This window comes from Pelophylax lessonae (assembly GCF_965119305.1).
Source record: "Pelophylax lessonae genome assembly, chromosome: 6".
NCBI lineage: Eukaryota > Metazoa > Chordata > Amphibia > Anura > Ranidae > Pelophylax > Pelophylax lessonae.
Window position 1 is genome coordinate 204,288,828 of NC_138773.1, and position 22,923 is coordinate 204,311,750.

Here is a 22,923-nt window from a genome sequence, read left to right on the forward strand (position 1 = left end):
TTCCCATAAACACACTCCTAAACCTTGTGGACAGCCTTCCCAGAAGAATTTAAGCTGTTATAGCTGCAAAGGGTGGGCCAGCTCAATATTGAACCCTCTGGAATAAGACTGAGATGCCATTAAAGTTCATGTGCATGTAAAGGCAAGCGTCTCAATACTTTTGGTAATACAATATGTATATATATATATATACAGTGGGTACGGAAAGTATTCAGACCCCCTTAAATTTTTCACTCTTTGTTATATTGCAGCCATTTGCTAAAACCATTTAGGTTCATTCTTCTTCCTCATGAATGTACACATAGCACCCCATACTGACAGAAAAACACAGAATTGTTGACATTGTTGCAGATTTATTAAAAAAGAAAAACTGAAATATCACATGGTCCTAAGTATTCAGACCCTTTGCTCAGTATTTAGTAGAAGCCCCCTTTTGATCTAATACAGGTGTTTTTTAGCAAACTCCATGCGGGCTTTCATGTGTCTTACACTGAGGAGAGGCTTCCGTCGGGCCACTCTGCCATAAAGCCCCGATTGGTGGAGGGCTGCAGTGATGGTTGACTTTCTACAACTTTCTCCCATCTCCTGACTGCATCTCTGGAGCTCAGCCACAGTGATCTTTGGGTTCTTCTTTACCTCTCTCACCAAGGCTCTTCTCCCCCGATAGCTCAGTTTGGCCGGACAGCCAGCTCTAGGAAGGGTTCTGGTCGTTCCAAACGTCTTCCATTTGAGGATTATGGAGGCCACTGTGCTCTTAGGAACCTTAAGTGCAGCAGAAATCTTTTTGTAACCTTGGCCAGATCTGTGCCTTGCCACAATTCTGTCTCTGAGCTCTTCAGGCAGTTCTTTTGACCTCATGATTCTCATTTGCTCTGACATGCATTGTGATCTGGAAGGTCTTATATAGACAGGTGTGTGGCTTTCCTAATCAAGTCCAATCAGTATAATCAAACACAGCTGGACTCAAATGTAGGTGTAGAACCATCTCAAGGATGATCAGAAGAAATGGAAAGCACCTGAGTTAAATATATGAGTGTCACAGCAAAGGGTCTGAATACTTAGGACCATGTGATATTTCAGTTTTTCTTTTTTAATAAATCTGCAACAATGTCAACAATTCTGTGTTTTTCTGTCAGTATGGGGTGCTATGTGTACATTCATGAGGAAGAAGAATGAACCTAAATGATTTTAGCAAATGGCTGCAATATAACAAAGAGTGGAAAATTTAAGGGGGTCTGAATACTTTCCGTACCCACTGTATATATATATATATATATATTTATATATATATATATATATATATATATACACACTGTATATATATATATGTATATATATATTTACACATTTAGACACATGCATGGTTTGCATTTCCCATTTTTCCATTCCCAGATCTGATTAACCTCTTGTTACCGGTCCTTTAAAGTGTTTCAGATGCTAGGAGGTGGAGTGGGGTTTATGATCATGTGACTACTGGGATTGGCTGTCACGGCAGTCACATGATCAGAAAGCTCTCGATTGCAAGTAGCGATCGGGAGCTTTCCATTAGCCACCAGTAATTGTGGCAGGAATGCGCAGGGTGCATACTCTTAGCACAGCTGTATTTACATTTAGGTACACAAATATGCAGCGTTAAGGCCCACTGTGACGAGACCCTTGCTCGCTCTGTCCGCTCTCCCGACACTCCTCTGTTTCTAGTGAGTCAGCTTGCAGATCGCAACGCCTGAAGGTTCGGTCAACCAAGGATCCGGAATCCGAACTACAGCTATGTGCCGTCCGGAATCCATTAGAACAAACACCAAGCAGGCTGTATGTAAGTTCAAACAGGAAGACAATTTATTGGGAGAACACAGCACACTTTTATACAGAATTTGGAACATCCTGCCCCCAACAACCGCCCTCCCATTGGTCAATTGCAAAGTACCTGCAGTTCCCATTCAGGTCCTCTCCAGCCATGCAAATGAGGACTTGAAAATGAGTCAGCAGGGATTGGTCCAGCTTGACCGGAAGGACTGTTATGTGCAATGAGACAGAAGCCCCAGGGGGCAATCAATGTACACAATAGTCAGACACAGAACAATGGTTCCCTAACGAGCCCTCAATACACATTACTCTGAGTGTCAATACATCCCTTAGCAGACAACAGGTGAGGTCATTAGCACACCTGACAATAGGTGAATGGAAAGCCACCTCAGACCAAAAGCAACATTGTTTAGACAGCCCGTCTCCTCATTGAACTTCCTGGAATGACCATATTAGGAGTGGTACTTCCTGGTCAGAGACCTCATACTATACAGGGAATAACATCGTCATTTTACAAGGGAGACATTATTCCTGAATGTGACTGTCCCATTTGTAGTAGTCCAAACCATATTTTCAGTGTTCACCACCCTCCTGGTCACCCTGCATCCATAACAGATGCAGGGTGACTTAAACATAAGAGAGCCCCATAAGGCTGGGCATGGTGCCCCCCAACCTCTCTAAAGGAATTTGGGGTCCACAACCCCCATGCCCAAAGTGACTCCCGTCACATTTCTCCCCTTTCGGCAGGAGACTAACACAGAAGGAGACCCTAACCGGGTTTACTTCGAAGTTAGTCCATAGTTCCAGTCCTCCAATGTCTGCACCCACAAAGTACCCCAAACAAATTGCCCGGGACAGAACATCACTCACCCAGCCAACCTCTGCCACTCTTGTAGAACATCACCGCCGTAGGGAAGAAGCATGAACTGGTCTTTCTCCCAGGATTCCTTTCAGCCGCTGGAGAGAAGACAGGGTGAATGGGCTCACTTCCTCATGCTTTTGGGGATCTGGGCCGACTGCCCAGCATTCCTGGGGTGTACAGGTGGAGATGGTAGCACTCTGCCCTGTTGCTAGCTCTTCTGCTGGGTTGGGGTTGGCAAATTCTACCCCCAGAACCTGGTTGGGGGTCTGCTGTAGAGAGGAGGGTTCGCCTGCCTCCTCCTCCTGGTATTCCTGTGGGGCAGGTTGGGGATCTGGACCGGCCGTCCAGCATCCCTGTAGGTCTGGTGCAGAGACCGCGGTCCCATCTGTACCATTGGGGTCAGGGCGGTTGTCTACTTGTGGTTGGGGAGAACGATTAGTTGTCTCCTCTCCCTGGAAGGTACACTGCTGCTTGGAAGGAAGGACGACACCTTCAGCTCCCTGTAACTCCTGCTGTAGCTGGGGACCTGGGCTGGCTGCCCAGCCTCCCTGTAGGGCCGGTAGAGAGACCTCGGTCCCATCTCCCCCTACCATCGGTGGGTCTTCACAGTACCCCCAGTCTGTACTGTCTCTCCAACTGAAGGGTTGTGGGCCTGGATCTGCAACCCAGGACTCCGGCTCTGCTTGCAGGGTAGATTGGGGTGGAATGGAGCAGAGCAGGCGTTGGTAGTCCTGCTCCAGTTCCCACTCCATTCCGACCAGATGAATCAGGTCTGACCCCAAGTCATCCATTTTGGGGAGACCCAGTAGGGCTTCCCTGGTGTCCTGGATTTCCCAGCGCTGAAACTCTGCAGGACATCCAAAGTCCCTCTCCTCAAAGGCCATCCACAGCAAGCCCAGGCCACTATATTATTATTATTATTATTATACAGGATTTATTTAGCGCCAACAGTTTGCGCAGCGCTTTACAATGTGAAGGAAGACAATACAGTTACAATACAGTTCAAAACAGAAGGAACTAGAGGGCCCTGCTCGTTAGAGCTTACAATCTAGAAGGGAGGGTCAAGTGAAACAAAAGGCAATAACCGTGGGGGATGGGTTGATGGAGAAAAAGGAGGTACATTTGTTAGGGGTTGGTAGGATAGGCTTCTCTGAAAAGGAGGGTTTTCAGAGATCGCCTAAAAGCTAATAGAGTGGGGGATAATCGGACAGATAACGGTAAGGAGTTCCATAGGATTGGAGAGGCTCTGGAAAAGTCCTGGAGGCGAGCATGGGAGGAGGTGATGAGTGAGCTAGAGAGCAGGAGGTTTTGAGAGGAACGAAGAGAGCGATTAGGTTGGTATTTTGAGATGAGGCTGGTGATGTAGCTGGGGGCTAGGCTGTGGATTGCTTTGTAAGATGTTGTAAGTATTTTGAATTTAATGCGTTGGGTGAGCGGAAGCCAGTGGAGGGCTTGACAGAGAGGAGCAGCGGACACTGAGCGATTGGTGAGGTGGATGAGTCTGGCGGCAGCATTCATGATGGATTGAAGGGGGGATAGCCTGTGTAAAGGTAAGCCAATGAGAAGGGAATTGCAGTAGTCGAGGCGCGAGATGACCAGGGAGTGAACTAGGAGTTTTGTTGTGTCTTTGGTTAGAAAGGGGCGTATTTTGGAGATGTTGCGGAGGCTGAGGCGGCAAGATTTGGACAGCGATTGGATGTGGGGTTTGAAGGAGAGTTCAGAGTCCAGGACAACACCTAAGACCTTGGCATGTGGGGATGGGCTGATGGTAATGCCATTGATATTGAGGGAGAAATCAGGGGAAGGGGCACGAGGTGGAGGAAAAATTATAAGCTCGGTTTTGGATGGATTGAGTTTGAGGAAGTGGTGAGACATCCAGACGGATATATCTGATAGTAAATTAGTGATACGTGAGGAGACTGAGGGAGAGAGCTGAGGAGTGGATAGGTAGATTTGGGTATCGTCAGCGTAGAGGTGGTATTGGAAGCCGTGGGAGGCTATCAACTGACCTAGAGAGGAGGTGTAGATTGAAAATAGGAGGGGTCCAAGAACAGAGCCTTGGGGAACTCCAACAGAGAAGGGAAGAGGAGAGGAGGAAGTAGAATTGTAGGTAACGCTAAAGGTGCGGTTAGATAAGTAGGAAGATAACCAGTTAAGAGTACAGTCACGGAGACCAAAGGCATGGAGTTTTTTGAGGAGGAGGGGATGGTCAACCGTATCAAAGGCAGCAGAAAGGTCCAGAAGTAGGAGTAAAGAATACTGTCCATTGGTTTTGGCCGTTAGCAGATCGTTTGTCAGCTTTAGGAGTGCAGTTTCAGTGGAGTGTTGAAGCCGAAATCCAGACTGAAGGGGCTCAAGGAGGCTATTCTCGGCAAGGTGGTCGCACAGTCGGTTGTAGACTAGACGTTCGAGGAGTTTGGATGAAAAGGGGAACAAGGAAATAGGGCGTAGGTTGTTCAGATCGGTTGGGTCCAGTGAGGGCTTTTTAAGTATGGGGCTGACTAGTGCATGTTTTAGAGAGTTGGGGAAGATGCCAGAAGAGAGAGAGAGAGATTGAAGATGTGGGTTAGAGAGTGTAGAATAGGGCCAGAAGGTGAACGTAGCATTTGCGAGGGAACAGGATCCAGAGGGCAGGTTGTTAAGTGGACGTTAGCAAGTAGTTTAGCAACCTCGTCTGTAGTGGCAGGGTTGAATGAGGGAAGTAATGATCGCACTTGTGGGCGTGAAGCATAAGGCATGGAGGAAGGTATCTGAACAGCAACGATCTCCTTACGAATTGTGTCAATCTTCTGTTTGAAGTGGTTGGCAATCTCCTGGGCAGTGAGTGAGTCGGTGGGAGGGGGTAGTGGAGGACGGAGTAGAGAGTTAAAGGTAGCGAAGAGTTGCCGGGGGCGTGATGACAGGCTGTTAATGAGAGTGATAAAATAGGTCTGTTTGGCAGTGTGGAGACTGGAATTGTATTTTTGTAGGGCGGATTTATATTGGTTGAAATCATTCTGAGACCGAGTCTTACGCCATAGGCGCTCAAGAGCACGGCTATGCTTTTTCAGACTTCTAGTGTTATCGGTTTGCCAAGGTTGAAGGGGTCTGGGCCTGATTCGGTGTGTGGTGAGGGGGGCCAATGTGTCCAGGGAGGCTAAGAGTGAAGTGTTGTAGACAGAAGTGGCTAGGTTGGTGCAGGACAGGGGTGCGATTTTGTCATAGAGGTGGTCGGTAGCAGAGTAGAGAAGAGAAGGGTTGAGATGGCGTAGGTTTCTGCGGGTAACTGTACGGTAGCTGGAGGGAGAGGAGGTGGAGTAGAGGGAAAGAATGAAACTAATAAGGTAGTGATCAGAGAGAGGGAAAGGATTGTTGGAAAAGTTGTGCGGGGTGCATAGGTGGGAGAAAACAAGGTCAAGGATATTGCCTTCAGAGTGAGTAGAAGCATGTATCCATTGCTTCAGGTGAAAGGAGGAGGTTAGATTTAGAAGTTTGGAAGTGGTAGGAGTTTTAGTATTAATAGGGATGTTGAAGTCGCCAAGAATGATTGTGGGGATTTCAGAAGAGAGAAAGTAGGGTAGCCAGGCGGAGAAGTCATCAAGAAAGGTTGATACTGGTCCAGGGGGGCGGTAGATCACAGCTATCCTTAGAGAGACAGGGGAGAAAAGACGAATGCAGTGTACCTCAAATGAGGAGAGTGACAGAGAGGGAGGCGGCTGAAGTACCTGAAAGGAGCTATGTGGGGCTAGAAGGATCCCGACACCCCCTCCCTTGCGTCCGTTGGGTCTAGGGGAGTGAGTCCATAGAAGACCACCTTGGGATAGGGCAGCAGAAGACGCAGTGTCGGATTCGTGAAGCCAGGTTTCGGTGATGGCGAGTAGATTAAATGAATTAGCGATGAAAAGGTCATGGAGAGAGGTGAGTTTGTTACAGACAGAGCGGGCGTTCCAAAGGGCGCAAGAGAAAGGGAGTCCAGTCTTGGGAAGAAGAGAGATAGGAACTAGATTGTGCTGACTGCGACTGCAGCCAGAGGGTGTAGGGTAGGTGGTGTATTGAGCATGGGTAGATGGAGGCCCAGGGTTTGGGGATATGTCTCCAGAGGCCAGGAGAAGCAGAAAGGTGAGGGTGGTAATATGAGAGTGTGATTTATATGAAGGGACATGCCTCAGTGTCCTTGAAGATTTGTGTGCATGTGGATTTAGAAATAGCAGGAGATGGTGAGTGCAGTAATAAGGTGAGGACAGAAGTGAGGATGATATATATAAGCTGTGGCGTGGAGAAGAGGGGTGAAGTAGAGAGAATTTAAGGATGGAGGATAGTGCAGTCAGAAGAAGTGGCAGAGAGTGCATTTAACCAGGATAGAGATGAAGAGGTGAGACAAAAAAAAAAAAAATAATGGAGATCACCTGCAGTATATGTGGTATATATCTCAGCCTTTCCTGTGTTCATTCACTTTGTGCATTCTCTGAAGTGCAGAATCAGAAGTGCATGCCACTTGTAGAAATCGTCCCCCCCACTTAGAGAAGAGAGCCCCCCAAAAGCAAATGTGCCCCCCTGCAAATGTGCTGTCCCCAAGTGATGCTGCACTTATATACTTTTAGACCTGGGGTGGGGGCTTATCCAATTAAGCAATCAGGAATTGATAAATTAGGGCTGGTTAGCTGGCACTGGGTTTCACTTCAGAAAGATCTACAGATAACCGGGGGATACCTCTAAAGGTTAAAGGCTGTAATGGTTATAAATTTAAGGTAAGAAAGCATATAGCAGCACCAGTTTACAGCTGGATAAACAAATAAACATACCACATTAAAACAAAGCCTAGAAAATGCAGGTACACGCTTTCAATGTTGGATGGTTGCAAGCAAAGTTGGACACATACCACATTAAAACAAAGCCTAGAAAACGCAGGTACACGCTTTCAATGTTGGATGGTTGCAAGCAAAGTTGGACACATACCACATTAAAACAAAGCCTAGAAAACGCAGGTACACGCTTTCAATGTTGGATGGTTGCAAGCAAAGTTGGACACATACCACATTAAAACAAAGCCTAGAAAACGCAGGTACACGCTTTCAATGTTGGATGGTTGCAAGCAAAGTTGGACACATACCACATTAAAACAAAGCCTAGAAAACGCAGGTACACGCTTTCAATGTCGGATGGTTGCAAGCAAAGTTGGACACATACCACATTAAAACAAAGCCTAGAAAACGCAGGTACACGCTTTCAATGTTGGATGGTTGCAAGCAAAGTTGGACACATACCACATTAAAACAAAGCCTAGAAAACGCAGGTACACGCTTTCAATGTTGGATGGTTGCAAGCAAAGTTGGACACATACCTGTGGAGAGACAGAGAAGGATTAGATGACACATTGAGATGAATGAATTCTGCAGAATCAGAAGTGCATGCCACTTGTAGAAATCGTCCCCCCCACTTAGAGAAGAGAGCCCCCCCAAAAGCAAATGTGCCCCCCTGCAAATGTGATCACCTTCCGGCATATTGTCATCAGCCATCCAGTGGTTGTAGCTGGTGGCGTACCACTTTAGTGCCCGGTAAGCTTCATCCAGCCACAACTCCTTCCGAATCAGGTTCCACAGCTCCGTCACCCACTCATGCAGGGGTTGCTCTCCTAGGAAAGGTAACCGCAGGGCAACGTATACCTGGAACCGCTGTTCTTCGCTGGGAAGGTTCTCTTTCCGCCTCCACTGCTCATCCTCTAAGGCCTCATACCACATTTCCTTTCGAGTGAAATCTCTCCAGTCCAGTATGGCTTCCTCTGATACAGGCCCATCCTGTTGGACCAAGTGTTGCTGCTACCTCCAGAGAAATTCCTCCTCATATGGGGACGCTGCATCTTTAGGCGTTTTCTCAGATTGCCGTATTTCTGCCATTCTCTGCTCATGTTGCCGCTCTCGTTCCCTCTCTTGCCATTCATCCTGCAGCTGGATGTCTCTAATGGCACTCTGTATGGCGGTCTCTGATGGGTTAGCACCATATAATGCCAACCGCTTTCGAACTCGTTGCTGAAACAAGCCTTCAACTGACCAGGGTCCTGCATCACCATCCCTCTTATCCATCTCGGATAGCTCACTGATCAGGGTGGCCTTGTTCTTTGTCCCACCGGTCTCTCCGCGGCTCTCAAGTAAGTCTTTCAGCGTGGCTCTCCTGCATGCTGCATAGCTGGTCATTGACTGTGGTGGTTTGGAGTGTCCCGGTAACTGGAGAGCAAATCCCACCGCTGCCAACCAATGTGACGAGACCCTTGCTCGCTTTGTCCGCTCTCCCGACACTCCTCTGTTTCTAGTGAGTCAGCTTGCAGATCGCAACGTCTGAAGGTTCGGTCAACCAAGGATCCGGGATCCGAACTACAGCTATGTGCCGTCCGGAATCCATTAGAACAAACACCAAGCAGGCTGTATGTAAGTTCAAACAGGAAGATAATTTATTGGAAGAACACAGCACACTTTTATACAGAATTTGGAACATCCTGCCCCCAACAACCGCCCTCCCATTGGTCAATTGCAAAGTACCTGCAGTTCCCATTCAGGTCCTCTCCAGCCATGCAAATGAGGACTTGAAAATGAGTCAGCAGGGATTGGTCCAGCTTGACCGGAAGGACTGTTATGTGCAATGAGACAGAAGCCCCAGGGGGAAATCAATGTACACAATAGTCAGACACAGAACAATGGTTCCCTAACGAGCCCTCAATACACATTACTCTGAGAGTCAATACATCCCTTAGCAGACAACAGGTGAGGTCATTAGCACACCTGACAATAGGTGAATGGAAAGCCACCTCAGACCAAAAGCAACATTGTTTAGACAGCCCATCTCCTCATTGAACTTCCTGGAATGACCATATTAGGAGTGGTACTTCCTGGTCAGAGACCTCATACTATACAGGGAATAACATCGTCATTTTACAAGGGAGACATTATTTCTGAATGTGACTGTCCCATTTGTAGTAGTCCAAACCATATTTTCAGTGTTCACCACCCTCCTGGTCACCCTGCATCCATAACAGATGCAGGGTGACTTAAACATAAGAGAGCCCCATAAGGCTGGGCATGGTGCCCCCCAACCTCTCTAAAGGAATTTGGGGTCCACAACCCCCATGCCCAAAGTGACTCCTGTCACACCCACCCACCGAGACGCCACATATTTGCGTACTGTCGGCACCAAGAGGTTAAAAAAAAAACTATTTTGACAGACTGAATACCCTTCCTCTTTTCAGGTTCACTTATTCTAATTGCAATTAAAACCCTAATATTACTGACTTTTCTAAAAAAAAAAAATATGTAAAGAAAATTAAAAAAAAATAAAATAAAGGTTCTTCTCGTTAGATATAGCAGTAAAATATAATTTCCCTTTAATAGAAAATAGCAACCACAGACCAGCCTTTTAAATAACAGAGAGGCCTAATAATTAATTGTCATGGGTAGCACGACATAAAAAATAAAAAGACATTCAGGTACATGGAGGTGTCTTCCTTATTCCTTAGATTTATAGCTTTCCTAAAATTATTTAAAAAAACAAAAACAAACAAACAACGTACCACTTCTGCTCTGTGGAGTGGTTTTGCACAGAGCAGCCCTGATCCTCCTCTTCTGGTGTCCTCTGCCGTCGCTCATTGTTCCTCACCCAAGCCAAAGGGGGCACTTGTGCAGGCTTGATCTCAAGCCGCACACTATGGGGTTGCACCAGATTTTGCACTCTCTAGTTTTAGTAAATTAATCCTCATGTGTCCATTGACACACAGAGTGCACCTAGCCGCCCCCCACCCCGCTTTCTTTTCACTGGCTGTGATTGACTGCAGCAGGAGCCAATGGTGCTGCTGCCTTTCTGTCCAGTGAGGAGAAAGAAAGAGGAGAGAGCTGTTGCTCTTGGGCAGAGCTGGATCGGTTTCAAGCTCAGGTAAGTACGAGGTGAAGAGGGGGGGCATGAAGGCAAAAACCTTCTGTTCTTAGAATCACTTTGAGAAGAGACCAACATTTCTTATTGATCTTAAAAATTAGAGGGAACTAATTATTTTATTTGTGTTTGTTTAATGATTACAGTTCTACAAATATAGAAATACATTATATATTTATTCTGCATGTTCCCTTAATCAGGGGGTTTAAAAAGCCCCCTGATTAGCCCCCTGCGCTAATGATTTACCTACTATTCTTATATGCGTTTATAGATATAAGTCACCTAACAAATGTTGATTCTGTATTTGAAATGTATGTATTATATTATCTATTATCTATTATCCATTAACAAGAATTCTGCCACACGCTGCATATATGAATGAAAGAAGTTTAGAATGCAAATAGCTTGTCTTCCCAAAATGTATAATCTATCCTAAACATGCAAATGTCCCTTTCTTTCTACCAAAATCAACCCCCATTTATTGAACATAGTATTGCACACCTGTAAATAAAGCACAGCTTTATATTGGTAGTGTAATCAAATTTATTAGGAAAATGGAATGCTCTCCCTATAGATACAGTATACTGTATGGCTGTTATTATCAGAAGAGTTCACATGTGCAAATTTTCTTTGAGGAAACTATAAGGAGTATACAGTATACATTCAAAAATGCAGCAATCATGAATTATTGTTGGTTTATAAATGATAAAAATGGTCTAATCCACAAGCAGTAGAGTAAAGAAAAAAGTTAATTCCAATCAATCCGTATTTGTGCTGAAATGTTTTAGTGAACCTTTCAGAGTAAAAGACAAAAATCTTACTGGTAAGAGAAATAAAGAGCAAGGGTTCTAGGCCAATAAAGGTCATTAGAAGACATGAAGGGCTAAAACAAAGAAAACCAAACTAAAGTAAAATGTAGGGAATCCTGATGTCAGGAAACAAAGCCATAGGCCCATATCTGCAAAGGATAAGTAGTAGGATTTTCTGCCAGAGCCAGTACCAGTAGCACTCTGACATTTACAGGACTTGAAAAGGCCCTTACCTAATCACAACGTGCATGTAAATAAATAGTATCACCTAATCCTGACAAACGTTGAGTAAAGCAACCAGACTTTTACTATTTATGGGACCTCCATGTCTATAATATATATAAGAAAAAAAACAGGCCCACTTTCTTCTTCAGCATGTCAAAATAATGGTTCCTCAAAGTTCTTAACGCAGGAGCAGGCAACAGGTTCCTGTGTCTTGCTTCTGAGATAATGTATCACCAGCCAATATCAGCAGCCCTATTGGCTTCAGAAACAATCGTTAATATTATTTATTCAATTTAACTTGTACTTTTTTTTATATAAAGAAGATTTACCTGACTTTCATACATTTTCCTTCCACTCAAAATTGTCATTAGTCCACAGGAAACATATACAGTATTTTGAAGTATGGGGGGAATATGTAACAAGCAGGAAGCAATCATTAGGAATCAGCAGACTGAAACAATTGCCATGTGGCCCTCAGTTTAGAACTGTTAAAACTGTTTCAATAAAAATGATAGAATATTTTGTTTCGGACAGGTACTGTAAGTGAAAAAAGGTAGTCAGGTATTCTCAAAACGCTGGAGGGAAGAACAAAGCAAGACACATCGAAGGCAGAAGGGCATGACAGAAGCCCAAGAAGGACATTTATAGACAGGGAAGAAAAGAATAGATAAAAGTAAAAGGTACATAGAGCAAAACAAGGACCATGAGGCCAAAAGGAAAGAAAAAAGGCAAAATTGGAACCACATAGCAGGTAGCTATGAAAGGAAGATGCTGCCATAAAACACATGAAGAGAGAAGATGTTCTTAAACATCTCAAAGCCTGCAAGAAACAGACACAGTTGGAATGAATTTAGAACAGAATGTAAATATGGATACAGACTAGAGACTAGAAAACAATGTAACATGGGTATAATGTCTAGCGGTTAGGTCAGTTTTTGTCCAAAAAAAAAAAAAAAAAAAAAGGAATTACTGCATTGAATTACACATCCCTTTGTTTACTAAGCAATGCAATATGTCAACGTGGGATAAATGTTATCAGTTTCTTTAAGGATTTATTTCACTTTCAGTTTCTGATGTTGTATCTTCTTCAGTGTCAGAGACTATTGATGTTTCTTGTCTTTCTGAACCCTGTAACAAAGCAAGAGTAGGAAAATTATATGTATTCAAAAATACACACATAGTACACAAACTATTAATAAAATAAAATGTAAAACAAGCTTCAAAAATTACTTACTATGGACAACTCCATTCATTCACTTGTGACTTTTTCAATGACCTCCAAGGTGAGGGGGAATTTTTTCATTCAATACCAATGTACGTGATACTACAATTTACACTACTTGTGTTTCTTTTCTGGCCAATTACTATTATTATCATTATTATTATATTATTATTAATATTTGCTTCATTATTATTACTGGTATTCTTTTTGTCTTAAAGAGAAAAGGGGTGTTAAAAAAGGTCTGCCGTGGTTGTCAAATTATTTGTATTTTATTAGGTCATTCAATTTACAACTAACTGATCTCACTAATGTACTTGAAACTGTAGATGTAAAAATTAAGCAGGGAGACATGAGAATTATTTAAAGGGTTTCTTTGTGTTAAAAAAAGTTTGGGAAAGGTTTATAAAGAAAGGCCACTAAAATACTTGAAAGAGTTTTGGGCAGCATAGCTTTGAAATTGTTCTAAAAAAAACTTTTTAATTAAAGGAAGTAGTTCATTGTGGATTTTAGGTGTTTTGGATAATTTTCTATAGTTCTTTTTCTATAGCTACCCCAAACTGAGTGGTGAGAATGGGAATCTTACATCTCTGGTGAAGAAGGTTCTCCCAAGCAAACTATGCATTGATTTGTTTGCATATTTGGTATCTAATGAATCATAATTTTATTCCTTTTACGAATATATTAGTTATTGGATGGCAAAACATTGTCATCTGAAAATATGGATATCATTTGAAAATATGACATTAAGGAACACCATCCACGTCCCTGCAGCACGCCCTTTGATTGGTTCTGTTATTTCTGTAAACTCCTGTTTCATGGACCAGAAAGCTCTCATCTCCATCAAATCTATGAAGGAATGCTGGGAGTCATTTATGAGTGAGACAGTGACTGTGATACCTCAAATTGGATCTACTTTGATAAGTTCTTGTTAGGTACTTTTTGACTTTTAAGCACATTTATTTTCTTGTTGCTTATTGTCTTTTCTTTTTCATTTATTTTCTGTAAATATTTTTTTTTCCTTCTAGCTTATCCTAGGAGTAAATTTACAAAGTAGTAATTGTGACTTTTACAATTTACTGGCGGTAAATCAATCACTGCTACCTGAAGTGAATATTTGGTGAATGTCAGATTCGTGATTCATAAATATGTCACTAGAAGTTTATTAGGTTTGTGCGAAAAACACAGCAGTCTTGCATAGTGGGACAGTTTCCCATCACATCCAGGACATTCAATTCTTTATGCAAGTTCTTTGCAGTGATACAGCCAGGGTTTTTTCATATATGTCCAGTCTTAAAGCAGTTCTATTCTGAAATTTCCTTGGATTTGCAGGTAATTTTTTTTTTAACTTGAACAGTTCATCTCCATGTCCTATTGATATACTGGTTAGCAGAAAGTATAAGAGGGTGTTGTTTTATTATTTCATTATATCTTTTGCCTGCTTTGCTTAAGTCAGTTTTCAGTAATTTAAGATTCTCACCTAGGTGTCTTAGGTGTTTTTAACCTTTTTTTTTTAGTCACGGCACCCTTTACAATTGTGCACAATCTCAGGGCACACCAGTCTGAGGGCTCATTTACAGCAGGAGGTGTGTCTGAGCACACGCTTTTTTGTGCATTGCCCCACGCATCACGTTTTTTAATGGTCTGTCCTATCTGCATGAAACATAGAAAAAGATGCCTTTCTTAGCACAATTTCCCCTCATCCCCTCTCCTAGCACAAGTCCCCCCCCAAAACCTCCTCTCCCAGCACAAACCCCCCCTTCAAATCACCTCTCCTGGCACAATACCCCCCCCCCAAGTCAACTATCCTAGCAAAAATTCCACCCCAAGTCCCCTCTCCTAGTAACCTTCCCAATCCCTTTTTCCTAGCATGCATCCCTCCCCCACCACAAAATATGTTCCTCCTCTCTCTAAATGCCCCCTCCTAATACAAAAGCTCTTATCCCATCTCATCCCTCGTATCACTACAGGAGGAGTGAGACAGAGCAGTGAGAAGTTGTGAGCGGTGTTATCCCCCCCCCCCCCCCCCAACCAGCCTGGGGAGGAGACGGGGGCTGCAATCACATTCTATGCAGCCTGATGTTTGTGGGCTCTGCATTTTTGCCAGCTGCTTTATTTTGCTAGCTTGCAAACCTGCCCTGGAGTAGATGAATCTCTATGATGCCTCCAGTCATTTGGCTTTATCTTTTTCCTACTCAGAGTTGGCCCAGGAGTCTAAGGCAGTGTTTCTCACTCCAGTGTACAGAGAGGGAGCACAGTCCGCAAATCTTCCTCCCGGCTCTCTCCTCCTCTCTGCTGCTATCTATACTCAATACAGAAAGCTTTGTGGGCTTCCCGACCACTCCTTAGCAACAGATGATGTAATTGGTTGATAGGATGCTGGCTGGTGGCCCGACTGCATTCTGTATTGTCGACAGGAGTAGATAGTAGCAGAGAGAAGGAGAGAGCCAGAAGGAGGAGTTGTGGTCTATGCTCTCTCTCTCTCTCTCTCTCTCTCTCTCACTGTCTCTCTGTATACTGGAGTTATCAGATGCTAGATTTTTTTTCTTTTGTCGCGAAACCCCTGGGGCCTCTTTGTGGCACCCTGGTTGAGAAACGCTGTCTTAGAGAAGCCAATGGTTGATACCATATTTAGGAAACACTACCTAACATGTCCTACCAGAAAAACAGTAGTTAGTGATTATTAGTACATTCGGGCTTGATGACAAAATCCCTCCCACCGAGATATTGTATTCTGACAGTGTGAGGTTTCCCAGTCATCAGGATACAATGATCATTGCTTGCAGTTATAGCCTCTGGCAGTGATTGAACAAAATAGAAAAAGGCAGGATGGTTGTACGATCAATAGATTGACTTCAGTACAACCAGCCTGCCCATACACGGATCAAAATGAGGTCAGTTCTTGCATGAACTGTAAAATTTCTGTCTGTCTATGGCCAGTGTAATGCAATTCAACTATTGGTTTTGTCACAAAAGATGAACTGCTGATTGATCTTGGGAACTTGTTTGAAAAACAGTGATTTAGGGAATTTATTTTAGACATATCTTCACCTGACTTAAAGACCTAATCTTAAAACCTTACAAAAATAACACCAGCAAAAAAAAAAAAATGGAAAGGTGTCCTATGCGCATGCCACATATGATGTTTCATTCCAAACATTTACATTCAGAGAATACATAGTAATTATGTATTTTGCAACTGTCAGTTTCTGTTATTTTTTTTAGACCAAAATGTGTATTTAACCAGGGGTGCCAAACCTTTGCATACAGCTTTATAATTTTACCTGCAATAATCATATAACATGGCTACTTGAAAACCATGAAGAATTATGGAACATATAATCTTTGGTTTTCTGGACCACAACCTTTAGAAAGCATTAGTATGCTATTAACACTCCTAAAATACTGATTCCTATTGGAAGAAAATGAAACATTCTCACAAGTTGATGAAAGAGGTACCCAAATGAGGTGGAGTAAAGCATTTTTAAATCACCCTACAACTTAAAGGAATTGTAAAAGCAGAAGGTTTTTTTTTTTAATCTTAATACATTCTTTGCATTAAAATAAAAAAAACCTTCTATGTGCAGCAGTCCCCCTCAGCCCCCCAAATACTTACCTTAGCCCAACTTTATCCAGTGATGTTGCAGGGGTGTCTCAGCTGCCCAGGACTCTCTTCCTTAATGGCTAAGACAGCAGCATGGCGCAATTGATTGGCTCCTGCTGTTGTCAATCAAAGTCAGTTACCCAATCAGGAGAGAGAGCGGGATGGGGCCGGGGTGAGGCTTTGTGTCTGAATGGACCCAGGGAGCCCCTAAAGAAAGCTGTCTGCTGTGGGGGGCACTCAACAGGAGGGAGGGGCCAGGAGCACAGAAGAAGGACCCGAGAAGAGGAGGATCCAGGCCACTCTGTGCAAAACCAACTGCACAGAGCAAGTAAGTATAACATGTTTGTTAAAAAAAAAAATCTTCCGGGGCTTAAGTGGTTAAAGTGGAGTTCCACCCATTTTAATAACTTGGATTACATAGATGTATGTAATCCCCTTTAAAACTACTTTTACCAATGGAAACTTTTTTTTTTTGCTAGGAAATACCTTATTGTCTTCTTTATTCATCCTCTCCTCACTTCCGGGTCCGGCCGCCGATCGGCGATTACGTCATTCGGCAATTCGCAAGGTCTGCTGGGATGTATCTCATGGGATGAAATCTCGCATTATTACACAGGTGTCCTGAGCTGTACTGTATGTATTGGATTGAGTCTGTGCTCTGCCCCGCCTCCGCCCCGCCTCCTCTCAGTGAGCTCAGTGAGGATATAATGGTTTCAGTCCTCGCTCACTGAGAGGAGGCGGGGCGGAGGCGGGTGGAGGCAGAGCAGAGGCAGGGCGGAGCACGGTCTCAATCCAATACATACGAGTACAGCTCAGGACTCCTGTGTAATAATGCGAGATTTCATCCCATGAGATAAATCCCAGCAGCCCTTGCGAATCGCCGAATGACGTAATCGCCAATCGGCGGCCGGACCCGGAAGTGAGGAGAGGATAAATAAAGAAGACAATAAGGTATTTCCTAACAAAAAAAAAAGTTTCCATTGGTAAAAGTAGTTTTAAAGGGGATTACATACATCTATGTAATCCAAGTTATTAAAATGGATGGAACTCCACTTTAACCACTTAAGCCCCAGAAGATTTTACCCCCTTCCTGACCAGGGCCTATTTTGTGATACGGCACTGCGTGATTTTAACGGACAATTGCGCGGTGGTGCTGTACCTAAACTAATTTGACGTCCTTTTTTTCCCACAAACAGAGCTTTCTTTTGGTGGTATTTGATCACCTGTGCGATTTTTACTTTTTGCGCTATAAACAAAAAAACAGAGTCAATTTTGCAAAAATAACAACATTTTTAACATTTTTTATATGAAATTCCCCCAAAAAAAAGTAAAAATCAAAATTTCTTAACATTTTGGGCCAATTTTTTTTTTTACCATATGTTTGGTAAAAAAATCGCAAAAAGCATATTTTGATTGGTTTTCGCAAAAGTTATTGCGTTTACTAACAAAGGGAAAGATTTCTGTAATTTTTGTTGTTTTTTTTTAACCCGTAATGGCGGCGATCTGCGATTTTTTTTGTGGGACTGCGACATTGCGGCGCACAGATCGGACTCTTGACTGACATTTTTGACACTTTTGGGGTTACCAGTGACATTTCTACAGTAATCAGTGCTATACATATGCACTGTTACTGTAAAATTACACTGGCAGTGAAGGGGTTAACTTTTTTTGAGAGGGAGGGGTTATGTGTGTCCCTAGGGGCGTGATTCTAACTGTGATTGGCTGTGGCTTGAGGTGTAGGAACAGTGATCAACGGTCCTACATAGTAGAACCGTGTGATCCCCATTCCTACACAGGGGAGAATGACAGGCGGCTTGTTTACATCAGCCGCCTGCCTTTCTCCCTCTCCACCGACGATCGCGAGTGACCGGCGGATGATCAGGTCCGCCGGTCACACGCGCGGGGGGGTCCGTGATCACGCGGGAGCGCGCCTCCGGCGGAGCGTGCTCACTCCCTAGACCCTCACAGGCTAGCGACGTAGCCGTACGTCGCTCTGCCTGTGAGGGGCTGACCGCCGACGTAAATAGTCGTGCGGCGGTCGGCAAGAGGTTAAGGTTGAGACCCTCCTAGTGTAGAGTGCCGTGATTCCCCTAGCAAAGCCAACCCTTTCAACTTGAAGGCATCTGATGCAAAAAAACGTCCAATACCAATGGGAGATCCTATTTCGGAAACAATTCAAAATTTCAACCAAATTGCATCTTGAAAAACAGTATAATTAAGTGTTGGATGCCCACTGTATGCCGGTGAAGGCAGAGAAAGCCAAAATGTGTGGCTATAGTGTACTTACACAGAGCAAAATCAAGCCCCACCTGCAGAAAGAACGCGACAGACTTCTGAAGAGTCCAGTGTAAAATCTTGATCAGCAGTAATACTGTGAATTTTTGCCATATTCTACTATATATCAATAAAGATAACCTTTTACAGGGTCTTGCATGCTACTTAACAAAGCAGCCCGCAAAAATAATTAAATGCAGTTAAATAGTTTACTTAGTAACAAACCCTAAAAGGATTAACCACTGCTAGAGAGAGACTGAAGCTTCCATCTACAGCCCTGATTCACCAGCTGGTTATAACCTAAGGAACTAAACCTTGCCTTGCAATGCATTTCTGCAGTGTACACAAACCACCCAAGGGAATTGTAGACATCATAAAAGCATGCTTCTCACCCTTTGTTTTGTGAAAAACTTGAGAGCACAAAGAAATATAAAAAATGTCCTATATTTCAACAAGCAATAGCTGGCTACAGTAGTCACCCACAGGCGACTCCTCTACCTTCTCTGGGAATGCTGGTGTTTTGGGGGGTTTTGGGGGGTTGGCACAATGGCACAATAGTAAAGCAAACATGAGAAGCCACCAACGGGTAAATGCCATGTGTGAACAGACATTCACATTACTTTGTGCACTTGTTATGCAGAGTACTTCCTATGGAGGAGCTCAGGGTATGCATAGTGGCTGTAGGCACAACAATACCCAGCAATGCAGCATTAATTTGGATACAAAGAATTTTTAAATGTAGTTCACTCTACCTCCGCCATCCGACTGTAAACACAGGCACAGCGTGGGTGCGCATGCCTTGGGGAGACTTTGCCTACACCACTGCCCACTTCACATGGACCCAGCGGACCCCAGGCAAGGCTGTTAGCCATGATAAAAGTCACCCTGAGGACAAGCAGTGGGGCTCACTGGATTATGGGTCATTTAGCCAAGACACCCGGGACTGCATCCAGCCTAATCCATACGCATGGATGGACAGCCAGCCCTTTGGACCAGCCAGGTAGAGGAGCACATCTAGGTCCTGCACATAGGAGGAAAAAAGAAGAACGCCAAGACCGTAGGTGGGCTCAAATTTATAAGAGTTAGGTCCTGGAAGCATGGGACGGCCGAGCCTATATCCCAGCTGAGCTGACATGGAGCCATCAGGAAATATAATAATACATGCTCATCTCCAGTAGAACCTGCAGAATGGAGAATTACAGAGAAACAATGCTAGTTCATGAGATTTGGAAAATCAAGAAAAATCTGCTAGCAAATAGAAACTTTCTCTGGCAATCTGATGGGAGATAAAGTTGAACATAGATACTAGTCCCCTATTTCAACTGAAAATGGCAAGATTTATAATGATCCAACATTTATGCAATATCTGCAGATTGCATCGACCAGAGCTTGTTGGCAGAAAAAGCAATCAGACAGGTTGTAATTTTAATCACAATTAGTCAGCATTTTCAATGCTCCTCCCACTTTCTCTACCACACCTCTACATAATATTGAGCAACCATATGTGTGTTGGACCGCACTGAAAGACATAGGTGCCTATGGGTAGGCAGATCATGCTTGCACATCCAACTGTTCTCTATATGTCTATAATACCTTTTTTTCTCTTGTGAAGACCACATATTATCCAAGCAGTATAATGTAGAGAAGAAGACATAAAGGAGCTGACTTACCCTTTTTTCCTTAGCTTAGCGAATGTGGTGGGATTGCCCAATTATGTGCAAGGAAAACAAAAAAATATATTTTTTTGCTTGCATGTGATTGAATGATTGAAGTCAGCATCGCTTCATCTCATTCAGTAAGCTAAGAGGAAATTCCTTTGCAAAGCGAATAGCTTATTTGTCCTTAGTAAATCAACCCCAAAGACCCTTGCCCCAACATGAGAGGTTATTCCAATGGCAGGAATTGCTGATTAATATTTGCTGCTCTACAAGTTATGGCACACTTCAAAGACATTTTTTCCTTTCTAATATTTTTGCAAAAATATATTTCATTTTAAATAAATCAGAAAATGCAAGGTAATAAATGTCATTACAAGCCTGCTTAAGATATATATACTGTAATCAGGTGAAAGGAAGAACAATTACAATAACTAGAGGGCACCCCATAGTAAATAAACAGAATATTAGTCCTAAATTACTTTTGTAAGACATTCACCCACTTTCAAAAAAAATAGCTTGTTGTAGTTGCTTGTTGTTGTTGTCTCATATACAGTATATAACTATGAATTAAGCCATCACAATAACTGCCAATACTCACAGGTTCAAGATGATCTGTAGCTAGAACTTTAAAATTTTGATCTTCAGTCACATCATTTTCATTTCTACCCAGGTACTTGCAAAATCTGGCACCTGAAAGAGAAAACAGGATTTTGATCTATCTATTCATACTTGCTTGCTTTCCTGCAGTAACGCACTCTAAATTTGACTGCATGTATTTGAATTTCACATAGAAACCCTGATATTTTTTACGTGGCCAGTTCACAGATATGCACTGCAGTTAAGTATGCATTTTTAAAGTGAAACCTTAAGGGGCAGCTACTATACACACAGAAACTCCCAGGTATAGGTGTGGAGGGTCCCTTAGAGAAAAACAAGTTTGCGTTTGGCAATTCAAAAAGGCAACCAACTGTGAATTGCATTTTAAAATGTAGACTTTCCTACTAAAAAAAAAAATGGTAAATGCTTTGGGAACACTTAACTCGGTACACCATTCTAGTACTAGGTATTGCCTCTTCTGACTTCAGAACAGCCTGTATTTTTCATGGACTCATTAAGGTGCTGGAATTGTTGCTCAAGAATTTTCTTCCAATCCAATGTTAGCAAAAAGATGGTTTATGCAGATTTGTCAGTCAGAGATTCATGCTGCAATCCTCACGTGGAATCCTCATTCCATCTCACGGTGAAGAATCCTACTGTCTGTATGTCAGAAACTGAGATTCATCAGATCAGCCAACATCTTTCTATACTTTTGTTTTCCCAATTTGGTGATCCCATGCTCCCTTCTGCATGTCATTGTAGTAAAAAGAGGTTATTTGCGCAGTTGTGGACCTCTTTTCAGCTTGTACAAGCTTGGTCATTGTCCTTTGACCCCCCTGTCATTAACAAGCTTCATTCGCCCAAAGAATTACCACTTGCAGGGTATTTCCTGTTTTTCATTCTTTGTGAACGTTAGAGACTGTAGTGCTTGAAAATTCCATGCGGTCATCAGTTTCCAATATGTTGCAACCAACATGCCTACCACCAACAATCATATGGTCAAAGTTGCTTAGATCATGCATAAGCAGTTGGACCTCTTGAATGTATTTGCATGTTTTATGTGTTGCATTTCCTATCCAAAATTGTCTTCTATTGGTATATGCATTAACAAGCATACTGTATGTATCTAAAAAAGAGGCCACACTATCATACTGTATATGGTATTATAATAGTATATTTTTTATGGGAAATGAAAGAACTGTAGTAATTACTGCACTTAATTTCTAAAATTGTCACTGTAACTCAATATATGAAAAACGTTCACTTTGCAAAAAAAAAAAAGGTATTTTATCATGCTTATATTGAGCAAAAATAAAAATTATGCCAGCTAGTCACCAGTGTTTCATTTTGCACAGTGGTCAAGATTTCAGTGAAAGTTTTGGAGAATCAAAAATAAAAAAAAAATAACCAATTGAATACACTGTTGTAATGTATATATGAAAACTGTTTCACCTTGCAAAGAACCTGAAATCCTGTTCAGTAGGTTTTCGGATTCCAACGTCTTTACTAAACAGTACACCCAGGTCACTGACCTTCACTACAGCAGAAGCACAGCTTAGAAAACAACACAATACATGGAAATTACACCAACACGGGGTGGTACCGTGGATGCCTAGATGGATAATAATAGCTGCCACATCCTTTTTGACTAGACTAAAAATGTATATTGAAAGAACATGGACTTTCTAGGCACACATGTATAAAATCCAAAAAAGTTTATTCAAAACAAATACCACAACAATAAAACCATACGGTATAAGATCAAAATAACTATAATTTAATGGCTGATCAAATGCTGACATTAACTAGGGTAAACTGGCGTCCCAGGACCCTAAAGTGGTAGCCAGCATAGTATGGAGTGGTCAGCATCAATAATAGAGGCTCATTTTAATATATATACTTTACAAATAGGCCAATTGCTCTGCTGGTTATTTGAAGGATTTTTACTTTTACAGATCCTCACATTGTGGGAACAACCT

At 42.8% G+C, this 22,923-nt stretch overlaps 2 protein-coding genes across 2 annotated transcripts in view; one reads left to right on the top strand and one right to left on the bottom strand.

Moving 5' to 3' along the window:
* LOC309558932 (uncharacterized protein) overlaps positions 1–22,923 on the top strand; it is a 754,545-nt gene that overhangs the window by 723,370 nt on the left and 8,252 nt on the right. The gene's annotated exons all lie outside the window — the stretch shown is intronic.
* Positions 12,550–22,923, bottom strand: part of LOC309558940 (uncharacterized protein C2orf80) — a 62,086-nt gene continuing 51,712 nt past the window's right edge. Inside the window, exons 8-9 of the mRNA XM_082262039.1 lie at positions 20,946–21,037; positions 12,550–12,720 (exon numbers count right to left, since the gene is read on the bottom strand). Of these exons, the coding sequence (XP_082118165.1) occupies positions 12,637–12,720; positions 20,946–21,037 (176 nt within the window). The 3' untranslated portion in view covers positions 12,550–12,636. The remainder of the gene's footprint in view (positions 12,721–20,945; positions 21,038–22,923) is intronic.